The 20901-nt window shown below is 41.7% G+C and overlaps 1 protein-coding gene across 1 annotated transcript in view; it reads left to right on the top strand.

Moving 5' to 3' along the window:
* SH3GL2 (SH3 domain containing GRB2 like 2, endophilin A1) overlaps positions 1–20901 on the top strand; it is a 151365-nt gene that overhangs the window by 117976 nt on the left and 12488 nt on the right. The window contains exons 3-5 of the mRNA XM_007655640.4: positions 4230–4302; positions 19293–19436; positions 19920–20053. Of these exons, the coding sequence (XP_007653830.1) occupies positions 4230–4302; positions 19293–19436; positions 19920–20053 (351 nt within the window). The remainder of the gene's footprint in view (positions 1–4229; positions 4303–19292; positions 19437–19919; positions 20054–20901) is intronic.

The raw sequence follows: 20901 nt of genomic DNA, 5'->3' as shown, positions 1-20901 counted from the left end.
ACTGATAAATACAAAAAAACCACACCAGTGCACATCTTAACCCTGGCACCATCTTCCTCAAGGAGCCATGGTAATGTAACAGTGTGGTTATTTGGTCACAGTAGGAACTGGGCACAGTAATTCAGCCTCTTCATTCAAATACAAAAATGTGAAATTGCTTTAAAGAATGATATTGGCTACTTACAGGCTCCAAGTGTAGGCACCTGGTCCAGATGCCTGCAGGATTTACCAAATGGGGAACCAAAGCTTCCAGATTTAAAAAAAATTGGAGTGAATTCTGATATTTTTAACTGACATTCCCGTTTCCTTTCAGCAGTATCCTTGAGTGTATTCCAACTGGACTGAGATATGCTGCCATACAAGCAGACAAAAGCATCTTCTCCTTTTGATTGAGTCTCAAGAAAAAAATGTTCCCTCCTTAGATATTCTCTAGCAGAATGAGCATATTAACTGTATGTGAAGCAAACAATAGTGTCTAATATAGATCTACATATAAGTGGATCACATACATCTCAAATATGGTTAGAGAAATTACTTCTTTGAACATTCGTTTGTCATCAGATAATGGAGTTTGGCTATATGATGATGATGGTATGTGTTGTGTTATCACATGCACATAGAATTTGATGAATAAAAATTTCAGGAGAATCAAGCCCTTGTAGAGATGAACCTTTTATTCCTAAAGAAACAGTTCCCAGGTTTTAGCCATCAATTTTTCTGCAACCTCCAAATGAAATGCTTTGTAAAGTGAATTAATTTCCATGTGCACAATTCAGAGTCCAAATTGCGCTAGGGTAAGAATAAGACAGAAATAGTCAAACTATAGTACACATACATTGACTAGTGTTGTGCAAATGGTTTACTCTGGGTAAACTTAACTTCTCTGTGCCTTAGTTGCCTCAGTTATAAAATGTGGATTTAGTACCCAATATGTCTTGCCTTAAGACTGTGATCCCCAAGTGGGACAGGAACTGTGTCTGATTGTTTTGTATTTATACCAGTGCTTAGCACAGTGTTTAACACATCATAAACACTTAACAAATACCACAATTATTATTATTTTACCAACATTTAGTGGCATTCTATCCAGAATGCAGATTGTCAGAATAGCATTTTCTATTTTCCAAAACACGTAGTCCACCTTGACTACTGCATCTGCTTCCTTGATGACCTCCCTGCCTCCTTTCTCTCTCCACTCCAGTCCATACTTTACTCTGTTGCCTGGATCATTTTTCTAAACATTCAGACCATGTCTCCCGACTCCTCAATAACTTCCAATGGATGCCCATCTACCTCTGTATCAAATAGAAAGTCCTTACTCAATCAACTCGCCCACTCCTGCCTTACCTCACTAAAGTACTTCAGCCCAGACAGCACACTTTGCTCCTCTAGCACCAGCTTACTCAGTGCCCTGATCTTGTCTACCTCACCACCGACCCCATTCCCAAGTTCTCCCCCTCATCTGGAACTCCCTCCCCCTCCATATATGCCAGACCACCACTTTCCCCAAATTCAAAGCCTTAATAAGGTCTCATCTCCTCCAAGAAGCCTTCCTTTATTAAGCCCTATTTTCCTCAGCCCCCTCTTCCTTCTGTGTCATCCATGTACTTGTATCTGTGACATTCGGGCATTTTATATTCACCCCACCCTCAGCCCCACAGCACTTATGGATGTATCTATAAATCATACGTTTATTATTTATTTATATTAGTGTCTGTCTCCCTCTATAGACTGTAAGCTCGTTGTGGGCAGGGAACATGTCTATCAACTCTTGTGTTCTTGTATTGTGCTCTCCTGAGCACTTAGTACAGAGTGCTCTGCAAACAGTAAGCACTCAGTAAATACCGTTGATGATGGTGGAAACACATTTTATATAAGAACTGAGTATGCACAAAATTCCCCAGCACACTTTCCCTTCATGCTTCACAGCCTCTAAAGAGATAGTGAAATAAAATGAGACTTTACTACTGGCCTGGACAATTGAATAATTGGCTGCCTTCATGGCTACCTTGGTCACAGCTCTTCAAAGGTGTAGAATTCCTCAATAAGAATTGATGAGTGGCAGGGTTTATTTTTATCAGTGCTTGTCAGGAGCTTCTTTTGTATGTGCTTTTCATAATGGAGGGGAAGACATTTGTCTAAATTTTCTACAGGCTGCTAATTAACTTTGCAAATGGAAACCTCAACACTTACAACTTAACACATTTTTGCCAATCTAAATGAAACTGTTGAATGCTTCTACTTTCGGGCAGTATTTTACATGACTCTAAAATTTCTTTGTTAATATGAGTTAGTTGCACTTTGTGACTGAAAGTACTACTACTATTTTATTTATTTTTATGGTATTTGTTAAGTGCTTACTATGAGCTAGGCACTGTACTAAGCACTGTGGTAGATACAAGCCAATAATGCCATAAACTTGGCATTATCCTTGACTCTTCTCTCTCATTCAACCCACGTATTCAATCCATCACTAAATCCTGTCAGTTCCACCTTCACAACATCGCTAAACTCCCCCCTTTCCTCTCCATCCAGGGTGCTACAGTGTTAACCCAATCACTTATCCTGTCCTGCATTTATTGCTCTATCAGTCTCCTTGCTGATCACCCGGCCTCCTGTCTCTCCCCACTCCAGTCCATACTTCACTCTGCTGCCTGGATCATTTTTCTACGAAAACATTCAGGCCACATTTCCTCATTTCTCAAGAACCTTCATTGTTCGCCCAATCAGCTCTACATCAGATAGAAACGCCTCACCATTGGCTTTAAAGCAGGCAATCACCTTGCCCTCTCCTACCTTACCTCGCTATCCTCCTACTATACCCCAGCCCACACACTTCGCTTCTCTAATGCTAACCTTATTACTGTACCTCGATCTCATCTATCTTGCCACAACCTCTCTCCCATGTCCTGCCTCTGGCCTGGAACGCCCTCCGTCCTTATATCCAACAGACTCTCCCCACCATCAAAACCTTATTGAAGGCACATCTTCTCCAAGAGGCCTTCCCTGACAAAGCTCTCCTTGCCTCTTCTCCCACTGCCTTCTGCATCACCCTGACTTGCTCCCTTTATTCATCCCCCTTCCCAGCCCCACAGCACTTTTGTACATATCTGTAATTTTATTTATTTATATGGATGTCTGTCTCCCCCTCTAGACAGGAAATGTGCTTGTCTATTGTTATTTTGTACTCTCCCAAGGGCTTTGTATAGTGTTCTGTACCCAGGAAAGATCAATAAATATGATTGACACAGTCCATTTCCCAGATGGGGATTACAATCTTAATCCCCATTTCTCAGGTGAGGTAACTGAGGCAAGGTAAGTTAATCAACTTGCCCAAGGTCACACAGCAGACTAGTGACAGAGTTAGGATTAGAACCCAGGTCCCTCTGACTCCCACACACATGCTCTATCCACTAGACCATGCTGGCCTCTCGTGCTTTTATGTGCAGTTAAATCTGCACAGAAGTCCACCCAGGAAATTAAGTGGTTTTGAAGTGTTTCAGAATTTAAAAGCATACTAAGCCAATTTATTCTGACAGTTTGCCTCTCAGGTCTCCTTTGCCTTCCCTTTTATGCTCCTGATGGCCTACTGAAGTGTTTCTCATTAATGCAGATTGAGAATGACCTCTATCTTAGAAGACGAAGAAACTGAGGCACAGAGATGTTAAGCGACTTGCCCAAGGTCATGCAGCAGACAAGAGGCAGAGCCAGGATTAGAACCCATGTCCTCTGACTCCCAAGCCCATGCTTTTTCCCTTGTTGGCCATCATCAGGGAATGGAACAAGATATATCTTTAGTTTGTTTCTGATTAGGTAAAATAAAAATTGAGGTTGCAATAAGTCTCCTTGTGTGCTTAAATGCTTCTTAGTTCTCAAAATGCATTCAAAGTTAATCAATGGCATTTATTGAATGTTTACTATGTGTGGAGAACTGTACTAAGCACTTGGGAGAGTACAATACAGTAGAGTTGGTAGACGTGTTTAGTCCTAAGCAGTACTGCTATTGCAAGTCTGTTTATGAATGGCCCCACGTTCTTTGATATTTTACTCTAGCAGGCAATGACAAGCTCAGTGGACATGTGTCCTTGTCCTTTACATTGCTGGACTTGAAATGCCTTTCCTGGAATCAGCCCAAATCTATAAAGAAGTGAGAACGACCTTCTCCAACTACTGCCCAACTGTCTATAGTCTTGGATTTTTTTTATAAACTCTTTGTTCTTCTATTTCAGAAAGTGGATGTCACCAGCAGGGCAGTGATGGAAATAATGACTAAAACAATAGAATATCTTCAACCCAACCCAGGTAATGGAACAACAGACTGAGTTCAAGTGTCATTTGAAAGTTTCTGAAGTAGTTTCTCATCTAGTTGATATGCAAGAGAGTTTTGTTGATTTCCTGCACTTTCACTTCAAATTAATCTTCTCTAGAGTTACAGCTTCTCTAAATGTAGAGCATTCCTGTTCAGATTGATATGTTTATTTTTCTTAAATTAAATGAACTGCAAGGGGCTATCAAGTGGATTTTGTTGCTGCTGCATTTAAATTGATTTCATTACAGTTAACATCTGCATTATGCTCTTGGAAATATGAGGAATTATTCTGAAAAAGAAGCACCTTCTAAGGCCCTAACCCAAAAGCAAGTAATAACTTACTCCAACAGGATCTGTCCTTGCATTTAAGTATTCTAACCCTTTTGAAAAGGGCACAAGTACTACCCTTGGGAATATTATTATTCTGTATCATAGAGTATTATAGTATGTTTGAATATTCAATACAACTTTTGTTATCTGAAATGGTGAGGAAATAGGAGGTTCCAGTAAGTAAACAATCCTGATTAAGAATCAGTGATGGAGAGTCAGGGCTGCCTTGGAGAATCATTAGGGAAAGCAGCTGTTTGCTAATCAGAATAGCAAGAACACCTTGTTGCTTGCAAGTACTCCAAGTACCCAAGACAACCCTGTAGGACTCAACAGAGAGATTTTGAGGGAGAGTTTCAGGGAATTGCACACAGCTTGACTTCATTAGCCCCTTCTCTCCCGACAGGAAGGACTTAAATATACTGTCATCTTTGCAGGCTTCAATAAATTCCAGTTATTAGATATTTCCACTTGGTAAAATGCTTCAAAGTAAAGCTTTTACTCAGAATATACATTTTTATATTATAAAATGTATTATAATACATGATTTGTCTTAAATAGTATTGTTATACTTTATATATAACCCTTTTTATTTAATCAGGTGATGCATATCAGCTCCTTACCTGATTGATCTTTGGATTGTGGGTCATTTTTCCTCAGAAAAATGAATTTACATGTCAAAGTTTTCCATTTCCCTTTTACAACTTAAAAATATCTACTACATGATAGTGATTTTACCAGAATCTGTAAAATACACCCAGTTCAGTATATACAGTATGATATATTTCCTCCTCTGACCCTTAGTGTTTTTACAGAGTTGGAGACTATCAATGTTTTTTTTTAAAAAAATAATTGAACCGTGAAGAACCTCCAAATCTAAAAGAATAAGTCTTCAAGTTAAGAACTAAATGAAAAAATATTTTAACAGGAGGAAGAATCCAGTCTACACTCAAGTCCCATGTTGTTTTCCAGAAAAAATTGCATTTCTTTTGAATGACTATATGTTACAGTTGTATCTGATTTTCAAAAATGACTTAGTTACTTCCTCTTTAAATCAGCATCCTACTGTGTCTGTTCAGAAGCTTTCCAAAGAATTTTAAAAAAATTAAACATTATTTATAGAATGGTACCTGTGGAAAGAAAATTTAACCAGAATATTTAAAATGTCCTCACAGCTCCTAGCACAGGCATTAAATCTAAATTATTATAGCATTTGTTCCCTCAGGCAACATTTTGCACCTTTTCATCTACTAATAATTCTTCCTATAGAGATGAATGGATATAGAAAATAATGAATAGAAATAATGAGCAGCAAAGAAACTGAAAATTGCAAGTGGAGGAATAGCTGATTTCACCCACTAGTGTTGAGCTCAAGCTGAATAATTTGAATGAGGACAATTTAGGGAAGCTAATTAGTAGGCATAGGTCAAATAGAGATGAAAAGCCATCAGAACCCAACTTGGCTATATTTTGAATTCTTCTATGGCTAAAAAAATAAATAACATTCAGTGTGTAAATAAGAACACATTTCCAAGGATATGTATGTGGGAAAAGAATTAGTAAGTAAGGACAAAATTTAGAAAAGCCAAAAGTACAGCATCAGATGCAACTAGCAGGAGAAAGAATAGGTGTTGTAAGCATTTTACAAATGTACTAGAGGCAAGAGAAAAATAATGGCCCACTGGTTGACAGGGGAGAGAAGCAAATAGCAGCTGATTAATTTAAATAAGGCTAAGGTTTTTACTTCTTCTACTATGACATAATGTAGCTGGAAGACTAATTAAAAATCTCTCCAAAAAATCTTCTTGCCAGCTGCGGAAATTAGGTTACATAACAGGTTTGATACCCTTTAGCCGAGCTTCAGAGTCCAAAGCAAATTGGTTCTGATGAAATTTAAGCTGCTCAAAAAATAAAACCTAGTTTTACAATACCCTTGCATTTGAAGATTTCTGGACAAATGGCAATCTCCAAATTCAATTCCATACTTTCAATAAGGAAATGAAGAGGAATTTGTCCGTCTCTGAAAATGGACTGGAGCAATTCATTTGAAAACTGACTGTCAAACTCCTGCTAAAAATTAAGTCAGTTCAGCAGGCAATATGCTTTGTTAAAAACAAATGAAGCCAAGCTAATACAATTTCCATTTTGGATGAATTAGTATTCTTCCTGGCTAAGGGGGAGTATGGATGAGCATACGAAGACGTCTAACACTATTTCTTCAGAATATTGACAAAGTAGTAGAATACTAGAGATCCATGCCTATAACCGTGCCATAATTGGAGAAAGATGTGAGTGTCTGGCAGAGGCTGGAGAGAAGAGCCGCAGTAATGAGCACAGGCCTGAAAAATCAATTGTCTCTGTTTTTTAATCGAAAATTGTTGGGGTCGATTACACAAGAGAGCAGTGATATTAGGAGGTGCTGTAGGTGCAGTTGCTCAGCTCAACTAGACAAGTAACATATTACACCAATACACCACAATATATTGGTAGGGTCAACTAAGTGCCTGACCACCACTGAACCCAATGATCTGGGAATTACTCCTGAGACAGGCTGGTTCAGTTCATCAAACCACCAGACAGCAATCCTGTTATCCCTGATTCAGTCAGGATGAGTGCACTATAATAATCCTGTCACCTGGCTGAAAGAGATGAGGTTCAGAATGAACTGATCCTGAGATAGTCGATTAGCATGACTCTAGGGGGCAGAAGTGGATGAATGGAGGAAGGAATGCATGGTTGGGGAAGGATTATATATTAAAAAAGGAAAAAAGGGTGTTCTTTACCTGAGATGTAACCTGTCAACATGTAACCCTCACCACTGAATGTAGATCTACTGCCTTGATACGAGTCAGCAGGTCATGGGTTCAAATCCTGACTCCAGCGCTTGTCTGCTGTGTGACTTTGGGCAAGTCACTTAACTTCTCTGTGCCTCAGTTACCTCATCTGTAAAATGGGGCTTAAGACTGTGAGCCCCACAAGGGACAACCTGATTAACTTGTATCTACCCCAGTGCTTAGAACAGTGCTTGGCACATAGTAAATGCTTATCAAGTACCATAATTATTATTGTACTGTCCAAGTGCTTAGTACAGTGTTCTGTACACAATAAGTGCTCAATAAATACTATTGAATGAATGTCCTTTCTGGAAGAATCTAACATATTGATAACCCACCCAGGAGGAGTGAAGTATCAAGTAAATATGGGCAATAGAAGGGTAGGGTAAAGTGTGGAATTGTGTAGGGACTTTAAGGGATAATTTACAGGGAGCTTTTCATGTGTTTTGGGGAGCTCAGAAAGATTTTTAATGTGTCTTCTGTTTTAAGGGGAGCTCAAAAGAGCATTTAGCATCTTGAAAGGGAAATAAGGAGACAGAGTCAGGAGCCATTGGAAAGAGTAACATGGATCTTGCTCAAGGAGGTTTCTGAAGTGTCCCAACTCTCCATCCTGTGAAATTCTATTTGAGGGGAACTAACTGGATTTAGTGACAGGATCATTTAGAAAAATGAACTTTGAACATTTATGTGTCCTCCTCACAGAAGATTCTGAACCCCCAGCCCCAGGACTCATAGATATCCAAAATGGATTTAGTCCATATGTTCTAACACATTTCCTTACCAGAGGGCCAATTGTAACATGCATTATACACATGGGACAGGGACTGAATTCAACCCGATTTGCTTGTATCCACCCAAGCGCTTAGTACATTGCCTGGTACATAGTAAGCGCTTAACAGATTCCATCATTAATTAATCAATTAATTAATGGTCTTCTCCACTGCCCCCCACACCCTAACTGTGGGAGTCCCTCAAGGCTCGGTTCTGGGCCCCTGTTTTTTCTCTTCATCTATAACCATTCCCTTGGAGAACTCACTCGCTCCCATGATTTCAACTACCATCTCTATGTGGATGATTCCCAAATCTATATCTCCAGGCTTGATTTCTCTCCTTCTCTGCAGTCTCATACCTCTTTCTGTCTTCAGGACATCTCTAGTTGAATGTCCTGCTGTCTTTCAAACCTAACTTGTCCAAAACAGAACTCCTTATCTTCCCACCCCAACTGTGCCCTCCCCTTGACTTTTTCATCATTTTGATGGCAGCACCATCCTCCCTGTCTCTTGTCTTATGCTTTCAAGTCATCTCCGACCCATAGCGACTCCATGGACACATGTCTCCCAGAACGTCCCACTTCCATCTGCAATTGTTGTTCTGGTAGTGTATCCATAAAGTTTTCTTGGTAAAAATATGAAAGTGGTTTCCCGTTTTGGGGTAGGGATTGTCTCTATCTGTTGCCCGAATTGTACTTTCCAAGCACTTAGTATGGTGCTGTGTACACAATAAGCGCTCAATAAATACAATTGAATGGATACCATTGCCTCCTTCCACGCAGCTAAACCTGAGTCTCTGCCCTCGACTCTCTCCCCTGCTGCTGCTGCCCAGCACAGGGGAGTCTTGACTTGAAGCAGATTGCCTTCCACTTGCTAGCCACTGCCCAAATTAGGAAAGGAATGGATAAGCCTCTGCTTGGCTCTTCCTCCCATAGTCGAGGCTGGTAAAGTACTGGAAACTCTCCAGGTGTGACCCTGAGAGGGGCCTCCCTGTCTCACAAGGCCATAATCTTGCCATTATCCTTGACTCTTCTCTCTCATTCAACCCACATATTCAATCTGTCTCCAAATCCTGTTGTTTCAACCTTCACAACATTGTTAAAATCCTCCCTTTCCTCTCCATCCAAACTGCTACCTGTTGATGCAAGCACTTATCCTATCCTGCTGTGAGTACCGCATCAGCCTTCTTGCTGACCTCCCTGCCTCCTGTCTATCCCCACTCCAGTCCGTACTTCACTTTGCAACCTGGGTCATTTTTCTATTAAAACGTTCAGTCCATGTTTCCTCACTCCTCAAGAACTTCCAGTGGTTTCCCATCCACCTCTGTATCAAACAGAAACTCCTTACCATCGGCTTTAAAAGCACTCAGTCATCTTACCCACTCCTCCCGCCCCCATCCCCCGCTGGCCTTACCTCTCTGATTTATTGCTACAACCCAGCCCTGCACTCTTGGCTCCTCTAATGCCAATCTATTCACTATATCTCGATCTTTTCTACCTCACCACTGACCTCTCGCTCACATTTGCCTCTGGCCTGGAACATCCTCCCACTTCATGTTGAAGGTCAGAGGCAAGAGAGTCATGAACAAGGCACAGTGTGAAGATGAACTTGGGAGAAATGAAGCGTGTTCGCTGGGGGAGAAATGAGGAAGAGTAGCAATAGTATTTAATGAGCATCTACTATTTACAGTGCACTGAACTAAGTACTTGGGAAGTACTAAGCAAATGACACATTCCCTGCTCATGAGGAGCTTACAATCTAATGGTAAAGGAGGTTTTCAAAATATTTACAAACAGAATTATACAAAGCACTAATCAAGTGTCCAATTGTGTAACGTACTGAGTATTCTTAAACCAGTAATTAGGAGTTCCTTCTTGAAGTGGAGAGGAATGGGTAACCTTTGAAGGTTTTGTGTTAGAATAAGCGAAAATCAAAACAGATGGTAAAATGGATTTCTAACAATTTTTTTCTTGGTGAGAGAAAGCAATGCCATATTGGTCCCTGAAGACCTACATTCTGAATTAAGCAATGACTCCAAAGTTTGCTTGGAAGATTAGGGGCATCCATCCTCACAGATTTAACAAAAAATATATTTTCTAACATCCTTAACATTTCCCTCAAGTAACCTATTAGGGACCTCTCATCCATTAATCTATCTGAACTCTTAATGAGCTATCTAACTTCTTTAACTTTTCCTCTAATAACCAATTATGGATCTGTAGTTCATGAAGTTATCCAAGCTGTCTTGAACATATCGATATTTTCTGCCTGAACAAGACACTATGGTAATGACATTTTATGCTTACTACTGTATTTCCATGATAATTAAATGCCACATACTTCCAACTTCTGTGACTAAATCCTATCAGAGTGCTCCTTGGGGGACCATCCTTTTTAAAATGACTTTACATATAAAGAGAGTCTTTTTTTCAAAAGAGCTTAAAGCATTTACCAGCCTTACTTCCAGCCCAAAAAAGTGCAACATGTCTCTCATTTTAAAGAAGTGGAAATATAATTGAACAAGGAACAAAATGACAGTCTCCTGATTCTTTGTTTCAGTGAAAAGAACACTGTACTATCTTTTCAGATAACACATGGTCATTAAGAACTTTCCTTGGTGAACAAGAAATCAGGTCGTAGAACAGAGGGCACACAATAAGAAATCAGGTCTTAGAACAGAGGGCACACAGTAAGCATTCAGTAAATGCTATCAATGAGAATAATCTGTAGAGCTAACAAAGGAGAATAGTAGTAGCAGCAAGAGGCCTTCCCTCACACAGGTGTTAATGAATGAAAATTGGTTAATTGACTATATGCCATAGTTTAGCAAGGACAGTCAAGGATCTTTATAGGCTGACTTGAGTATTAGTAGTACTAAATATATTTATTAAGAGCTTACTTTGTGCAGAACACTGTACTAAGTCTGGAAAGAATACACATGTGGGAATTAGATACAGCCCCTGGCTCTCAAGGGGCTTACAATCTAAAAATATAAGAAAGAGTGGCAACAGAAGACAGGCACACAAAGTGTAGTGAAAAAATTGAACACTAAAAAATAAAAAACAAAAGACAAATGCACAAAATAAAAATAAATAGCAGTAGGGTGCTATGTCAAAAGAATAATTTCAGACTTCAGTCATATTTATTGAGTATTTACTATGTGCAGATCATTGTACTAAGTGCTTGGGAGAGTACAATACAACAATAAACAGATACGTTTCCTGCCCACAACAAACTTACAGTCTAGTCCCTTGGAGTCCAAGGTACATCCATAGCCACAGCAACTGCTATAATAGCCACCATAGTCCTCCTGAGATTTTGTAAATGCCTTATGAAGTGAGTATATTTCTCTTTCCTACCCAGGTGGAGGAAGGCAGGATGGAATGGACTTTCCTTGGTGGCACAGAGGGAAGCTGGTATAGGTACCTGGGGAGGCAGAATGTCTGTCCAGTGGGGGAGATGCCAAGGGCCCTTAAATTCCCTGAGTCTGGAGCACAGAAAGCATGTCACTCAGTCAATCACTGGTATTTATTGAGAGCTTTCTGCATACTCTCTAAGCATTGGGGAGAATAGAGTACAATAGAGTTGGCAGGCATAATCCCTTACAGGGGGAGACAGACCTTAAAATAAACTCTGTGGCCTAGTGGATACAGCACAGGCCTGGGAGTCAGAAAGACCTGGGTTCTAGTCCCAGCTCTGCCACGTCTTCTGGGTGACTTTGGGTAAGCCACTTCACTTCTGTGTGCCTCAGTTACCTCATCTGTAAAATGGGGATTAATACTTGTCTGCTGCGTGACCTTGGGCAAGTCACTTAACTTCTCCACGTCTCAGTTACTACATCTGTAAAATGGGGATTAAGACTGTGAGCCCCATGTGGGACCTGGATTGTATCCAACCTGATTACCTTGTATCTACCCCAGGACTTAGAACAGTGCCTGGTATATAGCACTTAACAAATACACTAAGAAAGGTAGGGAAAATACCAGAGTATAAGGATATGTACATAAGTGCTGTGGGGCTGGACAAGTGTTGAATATAAAAGTGCTTAACAGGAACAAACCCAAGTGCATAGGCAGTGCAAAAGGGAGCGAGAATAGGGGAATTGAAAGGTAAGTCAGGGAAGGTCTCTTAGTGGAAATATGATTTTAGAGGGGTTTGAATGTAAGTTGGGAGAGTGGTGGCCTGTCAGATAAGAAGGGGAAGGGAGATCCAGGCCAGAGAGAGGACATGAGAAAGGTGTTGATGGCAAGACAGAAGAGATTGAAGCACAGTTTATAGTGCACAGCAATAATCAGTTGGCAGATTTTGAGCAATATCATTTCCTACTTTATTCTACAATAAAGATATTTATTTGAGGAACAAAAGTGCACATACTGAGTTTCATAAAAGAGCAGATGTATAATGAGCAATATATTGGTTGATCTAATGTATCAATGAAAACTAGAAGAAATGTAGGCCTTCTGATTTTTTTTCTTGTTCATTTGTGTTATGTTAAGTAATTAATAGTCAATATGAAAATAGTGGAGGTCCAGCAGATCCTACGTTCTCTAGCTTTCTGCTGAAGCTACCAACTTAACCTGCAGTAAGTAGTTCTGGAGAAGAAACAAAGCAGTCATCTGACTGAAACTGCCAAGCACCTGTAATTAGAGAGGTTTCTATTCTGCTCACAACAGAACATTGACTTACATTTCACTCTAGAATCAAAAAGCACATCTGTGAAAACTCCAGGTGACTTTCAAGTTGAGAGCTGACTTGGCTGATGCTGTGTTTGCCTCAGAAGTCTCCCTAAAACGATCCTAGAGTTCTGGCCAGTGCTAAAAATGAAACTCCTAATTTCAGCAAGTAACGCAGCAATGGAAGGCATTTGGGGGATTTTTTTTTTAAATCTGTCCTTTTGGGCTTATTTTATTTCAACCTTTCTGCTCTTTTAGCAAGGTCCTCAAGAGTTCTTCTGAAAATAAACCAAGGTTTAAATTCATTAATCTAGTTACTTTAGTTGCCTGTCTTACAGGGCTCCTTCCAGTTATCTCCCCATCTCCCTTCTACCATTCCTCTCCAAAATCCTTGAGTGAGTTTTCTACACCCACTGTCTCCAGTTCCTGTCCTCCAATTCTCTCCCTCACCTCCTTCAATCTGACTTCCATCCCCTTCACTCCACAGAAACCGCCCTCTCAAAGGTCACAAATGATTTCTTTCTTGCCAAATTCAATGACCTCTACTCTGACCTAATCCTCCTAGACCTCTCAGCTCCCTTCAACATTGTGGCCCACCCCCTTCTCCTGGAAACATTATCCAACTTTGGTTTCCTCTCCTGGTTCTCCGCCTATTTCTCTGGCCGCTCATTTTCAACCTCTGTCACGGGATCCTCCTCTGCTTCCCACCCCCTAACTGTGAAAGCCCCTTAAGGTTCAGTTCTGGGTCCCCTTTTATTTTCCATCTTCACCCACTGCTTTGGAGAATTCATTCACTTCCATGGCATCAACGACCACATCTATCTCTCTCCCGCTCTTCAGTCTCTCATTTCCTCCTGCCTTCCAGACATCTCTACTTGAATGTCCTGCAGACACCTCAAACTTAACATGTCCAAAACAGAACTCTTTATGCTCCCACCCAAACCCTGTCCTCCCTGTAATTTTCTGATCACTGTATACAGCACCACCATCCTTGACTCACAGGCCTTTAACCTTGATGTTATCCTTGTTTCATCTCTCTCATTCAACCCACATATTCAGTCTGTCACTAAATCCTGTCGGTCCAACCTTTATGATGTTGCTAAACTCCACCCTTTCCTTTCCATCCAAACTGCAACCACATTAATCTAAGCATTTATCTTATTCCACCTTGATTACTTTATCAGTCTCCTTGCTGACTTCCCTGCTTCCTATCTCTCCCCACTCCAGTCCATACTTCACTTTGCTGCTTGCTGCCATTCTAATCCCCCTTGACCTCTCTGCTGCCTTTGACACTGTCGACCATCCCCTCCTCCTCCATACCTTATCTCACCTTGGCTTCACGGACTCTGTCCTCTCCTGGTTCTCCTCTTACCTCTCTGGCCGGTCATTCTCGGTCTCCTTCGCTGGAGCCTCCTCCCCCTCCCATCCTTTAACTGTTGGAGTTCCTCAAGGGTCAGTTCTTGGCCCTCTTCTGTTCTCCATTTACACTCACTCCCTCGGTGAACTCATTCGCTCTCATGGCTTTGACTACCATCTCTACGCAGATGACACGCAGATCTACATCTCCGCCCCTGTCCTCTCCCCCTCCCTTCAGGCTCGCATCTCCTCCTGCCTCCGGGACATCTCCACCTGGATGTCGGCCCGCCACCTAAAACTCAACATGAGCAAGACTGAGCTCCTCATCTTCCCTCCCAAACCCGGTCCTCTCCCAGACTTCTCTATCACCGTCGATGGCACGACCATCCTTCCCGTCTCTCAGGCCCACAGTCTCGGTGTCATCCTTGACTCGTCTCTCTCGTTCACCCCACACATCCTATCTGTTACCAAGACCTGCCGGTTTCACCTCTACAATATCGCCAAGATCCGCCCTTTCCTCTCCACCCAAACGGCTACCTTACTGTTACAGGCTCTCGTTATATCCCGGCTAGACTACTGTGTCAGCCTTCTCTCTGACCTCCCTTCCTCCTCTCTCGCCCCGCTCCAGTCTATTCTTCACCCCGCTGTCCGGCTCATCTTCCTGCAGAAACGATCTGGGCATGTCACTCCCCTTCTTAAACAACTCCAGTGGTTGCCTATCAACCTCCGCTCCAAACAAAAACTCCTCACTCTAGTCTTCAAGGCTCTCCATCACCTTGCCCCTTCCTACCTCTCCTCCCTTCTCTCTTTCTACCGCCCACCCCGCATGCTCCGCTCCTCTGCCGCCCACCTCCTCACTGTCCCTCGGTCTCGCCTATCCCGCCGTCGACCCCTGGGTCACGTCCTCCCGCGGTCCTGGAACGCCCTCCCTCCTCACCTCTGCCAAACTGATTCTCTTTCCCTCTTCAAAACCCTACTTAAAACTCACCTCCTCCAAGAGGCGTTCCCAGACTGAGCTCCTCTTCTCCCTCTACTCCCTCTGCCATCCCCCCTTTACCTCTCCGCAGTTAAACCCTCTTTTTCCCCTTTTCCCTCTGCTCCTCCACCTCTCCCTTCCCATCCCCACAGCACTGTACTCGTCCGCTCAACTGTATATATTTTCGTTACCCTATTTATTTTGTTAATGAACTGTACATCGCCTTGATTCTATTTAGTTGCCATTGTTTTTACGAGATATTCTTCCCCTTGACTCTATTTATTGCCATTGTTCTTGTCTGTCCGTCTCCCCCGATTAGACTGTAAGCCCGTCAAACAGCAGGGACTGTCTCTATCTGTTGCCGACTTGTTCATCCCAAGCGCTTAGTACAGTGCTCTGCACATAGTAAGCGCTCAATAAATACTATTGAATGAATGAATGAATGAATGCTTGGATCATTTTTCTCTGAAAGCATTCAGTCCATGTTTTCTCACTCCTCAAGAACTTTCAGTGGTTTCCCATCCACTTCTGTATCAAACAGAAACTCCTTACCATTGACTTTAAAGCACTCAGTCACCTTGCTCCCTTCTATCTTACCTTGCTGCTCTCCTACTATAACCCAGCCCGCAAACTTCACTATTCTGGTGCCAACTTACTCTCTGTACCTCAGTCTCATCTATCTCGCCACTGACCTCTCGCCACATCTGCCTCTGCCCTGGATCCCCTCCCTCTTCATATCCAACTCATTATTACTTTCCCCACCTTCAAATCCTTATTGAAGGTATTTCTCCTACAAAAGGCCTCCCTGGATTAAGCCCTCCTTTCATCTTCCCCCACTCCCTTTGGCATGCCCTTGCACTGGAAATATATTTCCTTTATTCACCCTTCCCTCAACCCCACAGCTCTTATGTACATATCTGTAATTTGTTCATATTAATGTCTGTCTCCCCCTTTAGACTCTAAGCTGGTTGTGGGCAGGGAACATGTCTACCAACTCTGTAAGATTGAATGCTCCCAAGCACTTAGTAATACCTCAATAAATATGATTGATTGATTGGTTACTCCTTGTGAGAAACATACTTTCTTCTATTTTAAAGAGATCTTTTTATTTGAACTTTCTTCTTTGGTAAAAACAAAACAAAACAAAACTGCATCTCTGTCCAGCATCTACAGGTAATGTACAGTGGTTAAACTACTGTCCTGAGAGTAGACAGTTAAGAATGAATTTCTTGTTTGGCCACTGATTTCCCTGTGATCGGCACCTCAATTTTCTCTTAGATAAAATGGAGAAAACTTCATCTGTTAATAAGGCTTGGGGCTTTTAGGTTAGAATTTTTTGTAAGCCAAAGTGTTTTAATTTCCCTTTTCTCATATTGTGGTGGATAGATTTTTCTGTGAATACACAAACACATATATTAAATATAATATAAATATAATATAAATATAATATGTATAAATATATGTATATATAGAGAAAACATGCACACTGCACTTTTGGTTTTACGATGATCCTACTGATAGAAAAATTTAAGCAGTTTATGTGAGGGTGACTGATAAGCCCAATGCTCGACCCTCCCAAATCTGCATGCATGCAAAATACCTTTTTGAATGCATTTTTGCCTGACATCATTTTGCTTCACCTTCTTGGAGTTATAAACTTCTCTTCACAGTGACCTTGTTTCTAAGTGCTCTATGCCTAAATGATATGAGTCCTCCTGGCTTCTAACTACCTATGCTAAGTCATTTAGTTCTTTGTATATTCAATGTGTTTTTTCTGTCCACTTTTCTAATCATTAACCCATTTCATCTCACTTTTAAGTATTTGCTTGGGAAACTTGCTTTTATCTAATCTTCTCAGGAGCCTATCTAGCCCTATTGGGATATAGAGGCTGTTGATTTAATGCCAACTGACCACTGACTGTATAAAAGGACCTCATTGTTGATGAACCTGTCTTCGCAGTCTTTTCAGGATCTCATTATCAGTAGCATCATCTTATAAAAAAGAGACAGATGTGCGACACTTTTCAGTCTCCCAAATAATATATTAGCCATCTTAATTTTTTTTTCTTAATTCTCCATCTATCTGCATTGGACAATGTGCTGCCTAAATATTGGATTTCAGTGACAGCATTCAGCTCGGTGTTGGTGATAGAGACTCTTGGCTGTATGTAGGTTTGTCAGATGGACACTACTACGTAATAGTTACTAAGAATTCTTTTGTACTGATGGTGTCGAATGCTTTTGCAAGGCCTATCTATAAACTCCATGTATAGATTTGATGTTTCTCATATTGCTCTTGTATCTGAAGTGCCACAAAGATAATAATAACAATAATGTTGGTATTTGTTAAGCGATTATTATGTGCACAGCACTGTTCTAAGCTCTGGGGGGATACAAGGTGATCTGGTTGTCCCTCATGGGGCTCACAGTCTTCATCCCCATTTTACAGATGAGGTAACTGAGGCCCAGAGAAGTTAAATGACTTGCCCAAAGTCACACAGCTGACACGTGGTGGAGCCGGGATTAGAACCCATGACCTCTGACTCCCAAGCCCGTGCTCTTTCCCTTGAGCCATGGTGCTTCTCTAAGATCGTGTCTGTTGTGCTCCACTGTGCCCCTCCGTTGTTTGAAGCTGCATTGAGATTCTGGAAGTGCATGTTTGTTTTTCTTCATGATAATGATAATGGTGGCAATTTTACAATTCTGTGATTGACATTTCTTCAGGTTTCTATGTTTTCAAAGAAGTCCATTAGATCACATTACTTCTTCTTTTACACTGAGAAACAGCTGAGCTTCCCCCATCCCACTCAATGCTCGAACTTTCCTTACTCATTTAATCAAACTATGAGCCTACTTCTTTCAAAGCCTCACGAAATTGTCACTTCCTCCAAATCACATTCCACCCTCCCCACAGAAAGCTGTGGGGGTTAGCCTAAAAGCATCGTCCCACAGTGCCAAGTACGCAGTGGGTCATGGCCCCCACAGAGTGGGCACCTATGATAAAAGCCCTCCTTCTGGGAAGAAATGAGTGTGCAATCATGTGCCTAAGTGAGATTATTAATAAATGGAAGGCATTTCTTCACCTGAAAACAAAGTGCAACTGGATTTAATTCATCTCTTCCCTAATCCCCTCATCTTCTTCCCTCATTAATAGACACTTGCCTTTTCTTTTCCTGTTATTTAGTATTTACTCATTTCTATTGCCCAATCCTTGCCCTATTTCCTTTGCTCATTTGTGTGTGTCTGTTTTTAGCCATTACCAAAGGAAGCTGTCCCATGATTTCAAAAACTTGAGTGGGCCCAGCCTTTGTGGTGGGGGCCCATCCACAGCTCCAAGAAGGGGATCTAGCAAAGCTCCAGGCCTCCAGATTTGGGGCTCAATCAGATCAAGGATTTTGGAGGCTTATGGAGTTACTATTGTAGGTGCACTAGCCAGGAGTATGAATTCCAGAAGTTACCCATGCTTCTGATGACAGGGTGTCAGGGGGCTGGTATAGAACTCTGACTTTCACCCGTGAAGCATTGTTCCACTCCACCGGTGTTAGCCATCACTCTTAAGAGAATCTGATAATATATTTTGAAGATCATTTTACATGCCATTTCCTCTGTGGCAGTTTCAACAGGCAAAAAAGAAAGAGAAGGAGTTACTCAGGGTGGCATAAATATGCAATTCAAAATCGATCAAATTGGTTATGCACAAAAGCCTTCATCTTTTCCCAATGAAAATGAGCTAAACTGCCCCCTGGTTTTCAGGGGCTTAAGTTGAATTCTGCAGTAATGCTGCAAAAACTCTGCAGAACTACTTTCCAGTTTGGGTCTTTGGTGATATGCTCTTTCACATATACTGGCCTGTCACATCTTCAGGATAGTGAATATTACTTATCTCCATGGAGTAATTTAGAGCTCAAATTCTTATTGAGAAAGCAACCCGATAATAGCTAATGTCTCTACTCTCGTTCATCTGATGAAGAAAAGTCCAGAATGTGGTGTACACTGTATGTTTTCCAATTGGGTTTTCCCATGGTAACCTCTGTTATCTACCTACAGCTTCCAGAGCTAAACTCAGCATGATAAACACAATGTCAAAGATCCGAGGCCAAGAGAAAGGACCAGGCTATCCTCAGGCTGAAGCCCTGCTGGCAGAAGCTATGCTGAAATTCGGAAGAGAACTTGGAGATGAATGCAACTTCGGTCGTTTTTATTTCCTTCCTTTCATTTCCCTTTTGAGGGTTCTTCAGATCATCCAGGGGATTAATGGGCTAGGAATGGCATTATGTCTCCTGGGCATTCAGATTTGTTTTATTTGAGGCAAATAATAAAAATTTTGATTTGCTGGGGGAACTTGGAAAAAAAAAAAAGAGATTCTTGAAGCTTTCCAGAACAAACCAGCAAAGAAAAAGCATTATTCCTAATTCTCTAAGCAAGCTACAGTAGGAGTTAAGGCCACAAAATGCATCTCAGTTTTCCCAGTCGCTAGCTCACCATCTTATGGAAAAGAACCCTAGGAGGCCATTTGCCAGGGCTACTGGGTCTGAATTTTTTTTATGGCTAAGCATGTTAAGGTTAGGGTGAAGCCTTGGGTAGGCTTTTCTGACTCCACCTTAGTCCTCATTTCTGCAGAATTACATTTCGCCTTTGCATTTTAAAGTAAAGAGAAATATTCTCCTGTTCCAGGCCCAGCCCTTGGTGATGTGGGGGAAGCTATGAGGGAACTCTCTGAGGTGAAAGATTCTTTGGACATGGAAGTGAAGCAGAACTTCATTGATCCTCTCCAGAATCTCCATGATAAGGATCTGAGAGAAATACAGGTATCTGTAATTGTTGATTTCTTAGACCCCAGTGGAGGGTTGTGTCACAGCCACAGCTTTGTAGATCCCTTCTTAGGTATCAGTGCTATAAAGGTGAAGCTCGGCTATGGCCAAACCTTTGTGGCCGAAGCTCCCCGATCCAAAGAACATGCCTCAACACAGCTCTTCTGCCCCTCCTGAACCTTGACTCTTTCCATACCTTGAGTCTGAGCCATAGGGACAGCTGCTGTATATCTCTGCCCACACCCTTGGTTCTACCCACCAGGGTATCTCTGGTGCTTAAGCGTGAATACAAGTTCATTCTCCTTGAGGAGATTAAGCAGAGGACTGACTTTTTCAGTCTTGTATGCATTTTCTTTACCCTCCTTTTCCATCCTATTTTATGAAGTTTTATGCAACAGCCCTGTTATTGGTACAGTGGAAAGAGTATACTGCTCTGGGAACCAGGAGACTAGGGCTCTAACGCCAGTTCCACTTGTTATGCCTCCGCCATCAGGATTCTGACTGAAGAACCATCTCAAGTGTTCCATGACGTGGACGGGCCTTGCAGGAATCTTGAAAAATAGCTGGCTAATATGGGCAGCAAAGTCCACAGCCAGCTATCAAGGCAACCACCTGCTAGCTCATGGTGCTAGGACACAGCGTAAGCACTATGCTGCAGGTCATATCAACCGCAGAGGTGTCCCGCTGGTACCAAAGTTTTCACGTGCACTTGGCAGTGTGCTGAACTCCTACCTGCCTACCTGCTCATTTTACTTTGGGTGCCAGCAGCGGGCCTGGCAGGGAAGAGAGAGTGCAAATGGCACTGCGGAAACCACCAGCACTGTAATCGATTCCTCTGCACAGGT

The sequence above is a fragment of the Ornithorhynchus anatinus genome, chromosome X5 (assembly GCF_004115215.2).
Source record: "Ornithorhynchus anatinus isolate Pmale09 chromosome X5, mOrnAna1.pri.v4, whole genome shotgun sequence".
In the NCBI taxonomy this organism is placed as follows: domain Eukaryota; kingdom Metazoa; phylum Chordata; class Mammalia; order Monotremata; family Ornithorhynchidae; genus Ornithorhynchus; species Ornithorhynchus anatinus.
This window is presented reverse-complemented; position numbering and strand designations above follow the sequence as displayed.